At 41.0% G+C, this 13,038-nt stretch overlaps 1 protein-coding gene across 1 annotated transcript in view; it reads right to left on the minus strand.

Moving 5' to 3' along the window:
• Positions 1–5,376: 5,376 nt before the first annotated feature.
• PAPPA (pappalysin 1) overlaps positions 5,377–13,038 on the minus strand; it is a 224,207-nt gene continuing 216,545 nt past the window's right edge. Inside the window, exon 22 of the mRNA XM_006917094.3 lies at positions 5,377–10,325. Coding sequence (XP_006917156.1) covers positions 10,218–10,325 — 108 coding nt within the window. The 3' untranslated portion in view covers positions 5,377–10,217. The remainder of the gene's footprint in view (positions 10,326–13,038) is intronic.

A 13,038-nucleotide genomic window follows, 5' to 3' on the forward strand; every position in this document is an offset into this window, starting at 1 on the left:
AAACTGTTCTAGCTCTATTTAGGGTGGGATGAGTTTGCCAAGGAATGAGCCCCATTCTTACGGCTTCTTCACCCACTTCTCCATGGCATTTCTAATGGTTCCATCATGGTACTCAATTTGAGAACAAAAGACCCGACCTGCTCACTTCATTTCATCTTGGTCATCATTATCCTCAATGCCCAGATGAAGAATCATGAGGCTCAGAGGTGAAGTGGCTTGTCCATGGTCACAGTGCTATAAAGCAGAACAGAAGAACTAGAACCCAGGAATCCTAAATATTTGTTCTTTCATAGTAGGAGCACATGTTGCTTCCCCTTCCCACCCTCTGTGTGGTCAAGTTTTGTTGTATTTTAAAGAATTATAGCTAATTTGGGGAAAATGTGGGTGCCAAATTCCTGGTGCTGAACTGAAGTTGGGTCTTTTTCTACCTTTTATTGCTCTAGAAAAATATCTTCTTTCTAATGGAGCATTTGCCAATGAATCTTTTTTTTTTTTTTTTAAAAAAAAACAACTTTATATTGACATATAAATACAGAGAAGTACATGCACTTACGATAAGTGCTTGATGGATGAATTTTCATAAACTAATCAGACTCATGTAACCAGAACTTAAATCAAGAAACAGGAAATTACCAACATCCCAGAAGCCTTCTTGTTCCCTTCCAGTGACTGCTCTTTCTGTTTCTCTAAAGGGTCCCACGATCCTAACTTCTAACCACATTGAACAACTCTTCCTCCTCCTCTTCCTACTCCTCCTCCTCCACCTTCCTCCTCCTCCTCCTCTCCTTTTTCTATTTATGTTTGAATTTCTTCTAATCTCTTTTTAAAAAATTATTTAGGCAAAATTCACATAACAGAATTAACCACTTTAAAGAGAAACAATCTGGTGACATTTATTATATTCACAATTTTATGCAAATGAAAATACCCCCTTTGTCTAGTTTCAAAAGAATTTCATCACACCATAGTAAAACCCCTTACCCAGTGATCCACTTCTCCCCATTTGCTCCTCCCTATGTCCCTGGCAACCACCAATATGTGTTCTGTTTATATGGATTTATCTATTCTGGATATTTCATTTAAATGGAATCATATGATATGTAACCTTTGATGTCTGGCATCTTTCACTGCGCATAATGTGGATATTCATCCACTTTGCAGTATATATCAATACTTCATTCTTTTTCAGAGCTGAATAATATCCCTTTGTGTGTACCGCAGTTTGTTTATCCATTCATTTGCTGGTAACATTCAGGCTGTTTCACCTTTTGGCTATTTTGAATAGTGCTGCTATAAACGTGTGTACATGTACTTGTTTGATTGAATATCTATTTTCAATTATTTTGGGTAAATATCTTGGAATGGAATTATAGAATCATATGGTGGTGATTCTATGTTTGACTTTCTGAAGAACCAAGTAACTGTTTTCTACAGTGGCTGAACCATTTTACATGCCCACCAGAAAGGTATAAGAATTCCAGTTTCTCTACATCTTCACCAGCACTTATTTTCCATTTTTTAAAAAATGTATCCACCTTTTGTCTTTAATCTTTAGATAAATGTCTATTCTAGTTTTCTGCGCATTTTAAATTGAGTTGTGTTTTGTAATAGTTCTTGATAAATGCTTTGGAAATACTTTCTTCAATATCTCGATAGTGTCCTTTGATGCATGAAAGTTTTAATTTTGATATTTTGTCTTTCATTGCTTATTCTTTTAGTGTCATATCTCAGAATCCACCACCAAATTCAAAGTTATGAAAATGTATCCCTGTTTTGTTTTGTTGTTTTGTTGTTTTTTTTTTCCTAAAAATGTCATAGTTTTAGCTTTTATATTTAGGTCACTGATTCATTTTGAGTTAATCTGTGCATTCAGTGTGACACAAGGGGTCCAACTTTGTTCTTTTGCACATAGAAAGCCAGTTGTTCCAGCACTATTGTGTTTTTTTTTGTTGTTGTTTTTTGTTTTTTTTGTACTTTATAAAATGGAAATCATGTAGTATGTATTTTTTGTGGCTTGCTTCTGGCTCAACATTATTTTCATGGAGTTCATTCATATTGTTGCATAAAGTTGTAGATCATTTGTTCTTATTTCTGTATAGCATTTTAATGCATTCATGTATACCACTTATTTGTCCATCATACTGTTGATGGGCACTGGGGGAGTTTCCAGCTTTGGCCTGCCATAAGAAGTGCTGCTATAAACGTTCTAGAGCCTGTCTTTCGGTCAACATATGCAACTGTTTCTGTTGGATGTATTTCCCAAAGTGGAATTGCTGGGTCTTAGGGCATACTTATCTTCAGCATCTATAGATACTATAGTAGTATGTTTTTAATCAGGAAAAAACAAAACAAAGTTTTTCTTTAACTTCTTTTTATGAATAGGTATCCTAATCATTTTAATTGAATATGGGAAGTAAAGCAATGGGAAATGTAGATATGTAGAAATTGAGTGAGCTAGAAAGAAGCCTAACATTTCCCTATTAAGTGCTTTAATTGGCAGCCCAAAGGTTCCCCTTGCTGTGGACATTGCTCCTTTATTCTAGAAAACAACACTGATGCTTTCCAAAGATGGCATAAATTATGTTCTCAAAACCAGCTGTTCTGCAGGTGAACTGGATGATTTAAACACCCCCCTTCCCTTACCTCAGGTAAACTCTACCTTTGTGTCCAGAATTCGTCCAGACTACCTATAACAGAATTTTTTTTTTTTTTTGGTTATTATAAGGGTTGTCTTTCCCACCCTAGCTGATCAGTTGAAGACAGGGTAGTTAGGGAAGTGAGCTAGAGAAGTGACCATAACCTGGATTTGTGACCAGATCCATTCCAAGAACAAAAACTCTGCTAGTCCTGGAAGGCAACTTTTGACAAAAATGCTCACTTAGTGCCAGTCATAGTACTAACTGGTAATTTGTTCAAAGAGATCAGGGTAGTACAAAGATGATTATGTCTCTAATCAAGTTAGACAAGAGGCATCCCAGTTAAGGAGAGAGAGGCCTGGCCAAGGAGGCAGAAGTGGGGACCTGTGGCTGGATGATGTGTAGCCCAGTCTTCAATTTATCATTTAACAGATAAATAATCGTACTAAACACCAAAAAGCAGATATAACATTTATACTGCCATTATCCTTTCCATTTCCATGGTAGGCAGCTATGGATGAGGAAATAAGTTCAGAGAGATGACTTTCCTAAGGTCATATCACCCTTTTCCCTGGAGCCTGGGTGCATTATCAAAACCTTTCTCAAAGACCCAGCACTGCAATTACCACCAGTCAGTCAGTGCTAAGATTAAGTTGAAACAATTGCCATCACTGGAGTATTTAAATAATAGTGATTTGGGCCCACTTAGGACAGAAATGATAAATGCCTTTCTATAGATTAGGCAACTGATATTCAAACAGGTAGAGAACTGCCTGGGATAACAGCATAGAAATGGCTAGGGTACCAGATCCCATCTGACTCCATTCTGACCCCTTCCCCAAATCCTCCCTCTCTCATCTTAGCATCTTTCCATGACAGAAACACAGAGGGGTCAGTAGGGATATTACTTGAATTTCCAAACCTACACACCTGATCATAGTTTTATGTTTTCATACTTTCCTGATAACTGATCTTTCAAAATAGTTAGATTTCCCTATCCCCATATTTTATTAATTAAAAGGAGACATAATAGGAACCCCACTTTCTGCTCAATTTTTATGTAAACCCAAAACTTCTCTAAAAATAAGGTCTATGAATTTTTAAAAACCTAAAATCAGTTACTAGCAGTGGTGTACAATGAGTTTTTAGAATCACAGAATGTTACACGATAAAGATCATTTTGTCCAATTTCACCGTTTAATAGATGGAAAAAGAAAATCCTCTGCCTTCCCACGATTACTGCTTTTGTCCAAATAGCCATAATTTTTTCCCTGAACCATACGATGTCCTCTAACTCCCTACATCTGCTCTGACCTCCCTCAACGTTCCCCTTCACACTGCCAACTCTTTTCCAACCCAAAATCTGATTGTGTAAGGCCCTTTCTGAAAAACAAAAAAACAAAAAACAAAACAAAAACAAACAAACAAACAAAAACATTCAACAGCTCCCCATTGTTGTTAATGCCTGAAATCCTCAAAATGGCTCATGATAACCAATCCATCCTCTCGTTGGTCCACAGTTACCCTCTCTTTATACTTCCTAAGTGCATTGCCCTTTCATTCAGTTTCTTGAGAGTGCCTTTTTAATTTTTTTTTTTTTTTTTTGTGGTCACATTTGCTAAAACACATCACCTGCCATTTTCTCATTGCCATCACCTCCTATCTTAGAAAAGTGGCTTGCTCCAGGTCACAGGAGGCAGATGGTACTCGAATCTGTTTCCCGGTTCTTGACTTGTTCTTTTGTACAGCACTGCTATGTCCCACCTCAAACCTCATTCCTTTAGAGAGTTTAAAACATTCCTCCAAGAAAGCAGGGCTTCTCCGGGGCTGAAGGCTAGAGAGGCTATGCATTTGCCCTAGGTTCTTACTGCTGACACTAAAGGTTAAGAACTGGGTGGATTTCCACAACGGGCAAAAAAAACACACCATTACATATTGAAGCATACAAGCTATTATATATTTTCATAATATAGAACTTTAAGGTATAGTAATCAACAGTGGCAAAATATTTCTGTCTTAGACATTAGTTTTTTTGTGAGATCCAACCTGTAATTGAGACCAGAGAAAACAGTATGGGAAAACAAATCCATGAGAACAGGATAAAAATACCATGAACAGCAAAATATGTCTGAGTATTTAAAACCGTATAGAAAAAATAAATTAGATGAACAATTGTGTAAATATAAATTAAAAAAGATGACATTCTTAATAAATAAAGTTTACTATTTACATTTTTATATATTGCTGAAAGACTTAACTTAGATCCATAAAAACACATTAAACAGGAAAAAAATAAAACCCAAAATAGGAGCAGCAAATTTATGCGCGTGAGGTACAGAAAAAGGATTGGAATCGTGTTTTGTTTTTGGTGTTTAGATTTTTTTTTTCCTTTTTCATAGCAGGCCAGTAGAATTCTCATGAGAACAGATTTTAAGCACTTCAATGGAGAGTCATTTTTTTGGTAGTTTCCAGAAGGTGCCGAACAGATTTCAACATCATAATAATTAGAAATACCCATAACAATTATAACAATAATAAAAAGGTATAATATGATACATAAATATGGAAGAGCAGTTTGTAATATGAATACATTTTCTCTAGACGAGATCACAGTTTTATTTTGTAAATATTACATTTAAGTATATATATACACACATATATGTACAACTATATATACATGTGCATATATATGTAAATTTATATTTATATATAATATCTTTATATAGATAGATATCTGCGAACAGGTTATTGATTATAGAGACCCAAGAAAGCAACTCAATAATTGTTCAAAATCCTCCTCAGTGACTGCTGGTGTATAGTTTAAGAAGCCCGAGTTGTTGACACTCAGAAAGCCAGATCTTCTTTTAATGAAACACTCAATGTGGAATTTTAAGTCTGAGAAAAAGAGATTTTAGGGACTCCCTTCCTCTATAAAGTTGGAAATGGCCTGGAAATATTGAAGGGACGACAATAAACTGACTTTTACACTGCAGGAAGTCATTGGCTTTTGATCAAATTATAGAACTGGTGAAGGCCAGAATAAGAGTGGGGGAGGGGTGGGAGGAATCTGATTTACCTAAGAATGAAATATTCCCAAACACAAGCCTCTCTCTTAAGCTTCGGCTTTATTCCTTGAAATATCAAATGAACACTGTCTTTCTTAAAAGGCCAACGGGCCTGTGCATTCTTGAAAGGTAACCCACGGACCTTGCGTCCAGCCTTGGCTCTCACAGACGGCCACAGCCTGTTAAAACCTCAGGGCCTCACAATCCCCTGGCCGCCCGCTGTGAGGTAGGTAAGTAGTAGTATCTCCATTTTGCAGCTGGAGAAACAGAGGCAAATGGAGAGGCGAGCTGATGACTTGTTCAAGATCACTGAGCCCACTGCTGCCTGGAGTCAAGAACTGTAGGTTCTTACTCTAGGGACAGAATTCCTCTCTTGGCTATTAAACATTTCTTGTAAAGATCAAACAATCGGTAGGAATCTGGCAAAACTTGAATAAATTTTAAAATAATAGGCTTTTATTCATTCGCTATTTAGTTTTTCTCTTTGCTGTTTGCTTGGTTTATTTCATTTCTCAGAACCATGGGAATCACCTGTCTGGTCATGTAGCAGCTTTTTAGGAAAGTGGACTGACTGTGCAGTGTGATTCTAAGTGCAGTTTTTATAAAGCCCAGTGCTCTACTGGTAAATATAAACATTTTATAATGTGAAAAGCACAACACAATATGCCCCCTTAATATTTGATAAAACCATTTTAAAGCCCTCCCACTCCCTAGTATCAATGATTGCCACCAAACAAATAGACAAAATGCTCCCCCAACAACAACTACATATCAAGGGGGAAGATGCCTTATTTCCTGGACCTACCACAAAGTACAGAAAATAATAGCGTTATAAAATCCCACTCTATGTCTCCTGCTAGGAAATCTTTATGCTTGTGTCTACCTACTCAGTCTGTAGAAAAAGTTTCCTTTAGGAAGCACAAAAATAGGTTTTTCAAAAAAAAATTCTTATTTTTAATCATGCATTTTGTTTCCTTTTCATTTCCTTGTCTTCTATGAATTTCTATCTGTACAGTTTTGTCACCATCAATTTCCTCTTTTTTATTTTCGCACTTGAAGTAATTCCAAAAACAAAACAAAACAAAAAAAACATAAAACCTCAAAACTGTTAAGTGTATGGTTTCTTTTCTTCCTTACTTTCCTTTCTTTCCCTTTCTTTTCTTCTCTTCTTTCTTTCTGTCTAACACAGGTAAGACCTATTACAAATCGACAGTTATGACCAAGTTAAATCAAACCTGGAAGGGAGGTAGCTGAAATCTGTCTCTAAGAATTATTTTCAACGAATAGCATTTAAGCATCGGCCAAGAGTACTGTCTAGGCAGTGACTCAACACGCTGCAGGCAGGAGTAGCACCGCTGTCCTACTGTTTATGACCATCAATCACTCCCTTCCACCCAATTCAGCCACCAGAATGGACTTCTCAAGGTCTGTCTTCCCTTAACAGGTGGTTGGCACAGAATCTGGGGGCCTAGGTGAGTGGGTGGGTAATACAAGTCCTCTGGACAGGCAGGTAGGTTGTGGCTTGAAAAGGCTTCCCAAGGGAGGGCTCAGAGGAATGTCTATCTCGTCTCTTCTTTCTTGCTGCTAACAGGCTAATACTTCTACAGACCCAGAACTCTGCCCCCCGCCCCACCCAAGTGCTTTAGGGCCCCTCAGCTGCTGCCAGACAATAATGCTTCACACCTGCCTTCTTGTGAGCACTCCATTGTCCTGGACAGGAGATGATCGAAGGGATGAGACAATGAGTTTATTCCCAGAAAGAAAATGAAGCTGGGTATCGGTGCATTGCACAAATAGAGTGGACCCTCTCCACTAAGGTTTGGGAAGCACCTATTAATCGCACCTTCTGAGTGGGCACGAGGCTAGCTATCAATCAGGTAGCCTCTCTTGCCCCATAGCCTGGGGAACTGTGAATTTGTAACAGGTTTGAATGACAGTGAAGGGACTGGCTGGCTCTTTGCTCAGAAGGGATCAACTCAATCTGTGAGGCTGAAGATAGAAGTCAGCCTCCAGGAAACTTTGCTCAGCTGGAGAGTGTGGCAATAAACAAGGGTGAGAGTGAAGGAAGAAAGAGGACAAGGTCGATTTAGGGGAAGCTGGTGAGATTCTTCTGTGGTTCCTGCAACCCTGCCATTAGCAATGTTGTCTTTGGGTCTCCAAGGCTTTTCACACTACTTATTGGCGTAACACCGGAACTTGGAGGGCTGACTCATTACCTTTCTTAGTTTGGGTCTCCTACCACCACACAGGATGACAACTCAGCTAGTGCAAGAGAGAGGTTTTAAGCGTGGCAAGAGTTTTAAGATACTGGAGATACAAAATGGGATCGATTCTTCTATTATAATAATTTTGCTACTGATTGGCCCTGGTAATTATAGAAAAAAAAAAATCCTGAATATAAATGAGATACGAGTTTTTAAGGAGGAAACATAAAGGATTTGATCCTGGCCTTATTGATGATGGCAGCCTCTCCATTGTGGAACTCAGTCTCAGAGTTTATAATATAGTACAAGCCACACAAAACTATCTAAGCACTGAATCCTTAGCTGTGGGCACCTGTGCGAAAAGCACCTTGATATGTTTTTTAATATAACAGACCACAGATGGCCAATAAATGTCTTCTCAAGTGTTTCTGATCAGCTGGTAATTGCTGCTGGGAGTGACATGGTAAGACGCTTTCTGAAGTTATTTTTGGTCCCCATGGGAAAAGGAGCTATAACTTATCAACAACGCCTGCCTCAGATGCAGGGATGAGGAGGGCCAGCACACATGCTCGGTACTTCCTGTTCCTGTGCTTGACTTTGTTTCCATTGTTTGTCTTCTCTAGGCTTTCGATGACTTGATTTATAGCAACCTTTATGTGACTCATCGAGTTTAGACCCTCCCGTCGCCTCATTCTCTCAGTGCCAGTCTCAGAAATTATGTCAAACTTAACCATTCTCTCCACCTCGTTCTGTATTAATCTCTACCCATATTGATCAAAAGGAGTGGACAGGTAACTGGCTGAAAAGAGGCAAAGAGGAGGACCCCAAAGAGGTGGAGGCTCCCACGTGTGTTTGACTAATTTACTCTTAACTTTTGGAGGCTGAACTAGGGAGAGAGGGAAAGGTTACCCAACCACAGGAGTACTGGCAGAGGGAAGACTGTGGAAGTATGATCGTGTTGGGTTGTTGGGGCCTGAGGCTGTAAACTCTGGGGCTTTCCTCTGATGGCATCTGGAACACAGTCTAGATCGGTCATACTCAAGTGAGGTCTTTAGGACCAGAGCCTGCTCTAGCTTGGAGGGACAGGAAGGCTTGGTTAAATAGTAACTCAAGAGTTCCTATAATTCTAACAGTCTCTGGATAGCCCCAACATCATAGAACTTTTAACACTGTTCCACTTGATTATAAAATCTAACACTGGCTTAGACATTCTGGACTCTCAGCGAGGGTTCTAGCATCTTAAGTCCCTCAGTTTCCTTCCAGGACGAGAAGCCCAACCATGGGGGACTTAACTTCTCACCATGTGGACCAATGAGGGTTTTTCTCTTGCAGATGGGCTAGGAAGCGAGGAGCTGTGGGAAAATGTGGGTCACTTTTAAGGCAGAATGTTTGGTTGTGTGGGGTTTTTCTTAACCTAGTCCTACCATCTTAGGGTACTCAATGTATAGGATAGAGCAGCAGGAAACATAGCAGCAAATGTGGTCCCAAGGCAAGATTTGGGGAATGGGTAGGTTATGGAGGGATGGATATTATGGCCTCAAGCCTCAAGCAGGGGGCTGTTATAATACCTTGACATTGCAATCCTAAGCCATTTCCAGCTTGGCCTCGAACCCTGGAGTTGGGATAAATCCCCCATGGCAGCGGAAAAATTGGGGAGCTTTGTAAGCCTTGGATTCTTTACCTCTTCCTGGGTCCTACTTCCCTAGAAGGTAGGTGATCAGAGACCATCTCACTTCTAATCCCAAAGGACCACACCATTGTGCATGCCCTACATATTCCAAGCCTTGGGGTGTGAGCTGTCTTGGCATTGCAACACTTGGCCTTAGCAGTTTCTGCAACTCTTTCTCCTAAGGACAGTGTTGGCTAGGAGCTTGGGAAAGGAAAGATTTGCTTTGTTCCAATCTCTCTCTGCTCAGTCTCCGAAACTGCCCTCACACAGATGTTTGTATGGGTGCGTATGCATGCATGTGTACTAACCACAGACGTGCACACTCCTACATACAAAACATGTTTCTTGCTGTGGCCGTGTGACAAATGGTTAGAATCTTAGGAGGCTCTGGGGCTACACGTTGTATATATGTGATCCATCTAAGACTCAGGGATGAAATTCCATTCCATCATTCAACATGGCGAGACTTGGTTCATGCATCCCCACAGTGAGTCCTTCCTGGGTAAAATTAAAGGCAGACCGGTTGGGTGCTAAGGATCCCTGGTGTGGGGAGGCCATTCCATTGAGCAGCTGACTGTGAAATCAATACCAAAGGGATGCGGGTCCTGGCGCTGGGAATTCTTTGACAACCCTTTGTCCTTCCTTAGCCATGGCTGTATCCCCGGAAGTCTTTCCGGCTGTGTTCTTGGGCCTGGGGGTCCCGACAAGCACAGTCCCCTTGTAGGTCACAGGACATAGGGAAGGGAGTGACCTGCAGAGAAAAAGAGAAGTGAATCAGGTGTTACATCTGAAGCACTGACTTTCAGAAAGGCAGTGCAGGACAGGGGACGATCAATGCATTGTGGGGAGAGCAGATTCAAGTTCGAGCCATGGCTCCTCCCAGCCCTATGACAATTTTTATCAAGCTCACATGGTCATTATCATAGCAGCTTCCATTTTGGGTGGTATTTATGTCAGGCAATGTGTTAAACACTCTCCAAGTAGAAAAACACTGAACGCTTTGACAAATCTGCACGATAGATACTAAAATGATTACCATTTTACAGATGGGGAATTTGAGGTTCGGATAGGGGCAGGCATTTGCCCAAAGTAATATGTGACAAATCTAGTATTTAAAGTAGGACAGGCTACCTCCTCGGAGCCTCAGGTTCGTAGCTGTAGAACTGGCATATTAAGATCCACCTCGCACTGTAAACTCTGAGGGCTGAGGAAATCATGGGAGAAAAACCATAACGTTTCATACCAGAGTCGGTTCATACAATTGTGCAAAGGAATATTGAACTTACAGGACTGTCATAGTGATCAGGGGGCATAAAGGGTGTGTCTCTTTTAAGAAAGACACTATTGGTCATTTTGGTTTGGGGAGCCAGTGATGAAAACAACAACGGCGTGTCTCAGTAAGCTCAGACCACCTTCCGGGGGACCTGACATCCTCCTGGTAGAGATCATTTTGTACAGAGATTTTGCATAAAATATGGTCCAAGGATCTAGGAAGCAGATTTTAGCATAAGAAAAAGAGGCGTACAATATGATGATCTGCTATATGTGCACATTACAAAAACTGGGGAAATTAAGAAATAAAAATTAAAAGTTTTTAAAATTCAAAACAAAGGGAAAGCCAGAGGCCTAAGTTTCAGTTCTTGCACCATCCCTTCACGTGCTCTGTGACCTTGGGTCAGCTTTCCTTTCTAGAAACGGAGAGAAAAGAGCCTCGCAGCACGAGGGTCTTCCCCACGCAGCGGATGACCTGTCTCTCCAGAGCACAGGGCGCCGCGCCTGCCTGAGCCCAGCCTGGGCTCACGCAAGCAGATTTCACCTCATTGCATCATGGCATTTGCATATAACCTCCCCCAGAGGGTCCCCATCTGCGCAGATGGATTTAATGACCTCATTTGCCTCCTGCCTCTGCAGAGTCGCCAAGTGCTCACAGAGCCTCACAGAGCATTTTTGTCTCTCTGGCTTGTGGACTCATTCTCTATATCTAACTTTTTTTTCTCTGCCTCTTTTTCCTCCCTCCCTCCCAATCTCTCTCCCCATCCTGCAACTTGGCAACAATTTATAATGTAGGAATGAACAAGAAGATTGAAGTAAAAGCCCCAGTAGCTCTGTCACCTAATTGAGGTGTGACCTGGAGCATGTGACATTTTCTCTGAGCCTTAGTTAACTCATTCATTAAATGGGAATAGCGGAAGCATAGACCTCCCTGGGGTTGTGATGAGGGATACAGGAACCAAGTGAAGAAAACACCTAGCACAGAGTGCCAGACATATGCTCAGAGCCCAACCATGTATATGTCGGCCTTGTTCATTCTTATTTTCGAAGGCCCAAGCCATGGAAAATGAATGAATGAATGAATGAATGTGCCTTTCTCTTTCTCTGCGACTCTTCCATTGCACTCAGAGCTAGCGCATCTCTTTGTTTCTCGTTTCAATTTAAATGCGTCGGAGCTCAGTGCCGGGTAAGCATCTCGCCGCTGCGTCTTCCTTGCAGTGCTTGTCTTTCTGCTTACAATTACTTGCTGGTCCCTGTTTAGGACATTTTCTTTCCAGCCTCCATACCTTTGTGGAGGCTGTGCCTTCTAATCTAGAATATTCTTCTATAACTTCTTCACCTCTAAGAGCAGCACAGCATGTTAGAACTGGAAAAGATATGGAGGAAACCCTCAAGTCCAAGTGGGGAAACTGAGGGCAGAGCCAAGTCTAAATCTAACAACTGAGGCTGAGTGGGGAGAGTCCAAGGCCTGGGTTGGCGTCCTCAGTTGCCTCTCACTTGTACGATTTCGGGAAAAATCCTTTCGTTGCCATAAGCCTGAGTCTCTATCTTTATAAAGGAGTGATTTAAAAAATATCATATTTCATATGGTTGTGAGGTTCAAAGAAGAAGAAAGATGCAAAAGCCCCAGCACATGGCCTAACACTCAGGAGATGCCTAATGCTGAATACACGTGTGCTGACTCGAATTTCCCACCAGCTCGTATTTCACCATCTGCGACACCTTTTCTGCCTGTTGTCCCCTCCCTCCCACCTCGCAGACATGGACAGCCTCTCTGTCCTCAACTCACCCAACCTTTACCTGTCCCCTTCTCCTACCCTTGCCCACCTTCTACCATTATAATGATCCGGTTACCTCTAATGTCCTGTGCACAATTCTGTAACTCTTTGCCATTGGGCTCTGTGACCCATTAGGGACAGTTTCACATCTGATTTATCTCTCATGCTTCCTGCTGCAAAAATTCAACAGATTCTATGTCTTAAAACAAGACCTAAAGTCCTTACCGAGAGATCTTTGCAGGATCTGATCTCTGCATCCTTCTCGGACCTCACTCGGATTCTTCCCCTCACTCTTGTAGCTTATTTCTTTATTGATTCCTCAAGTACTCCAAGCGCTTTCCTCCTTTTCAGTCCTTAGCCATTAACGTCCTTCCACCCCGCTGCTCTTTCCTGGCTCACCCCTCTTTGGTCTTC

The sequence above is a fragment of the Pteropus alecto genome, unplaced genomic scaffold, assembly GCF_000325575.1.
Source record: "Pteropus alecto unplaced genomic scaffold, ASM32557v1 scaffold226, whole genome shotgun sequence".
NCBI lineage: Eukaryota > Metazoa > Chordata > Mammalia > Chiroptera > Pteropodidae > Pteropus > Pteropus alecto.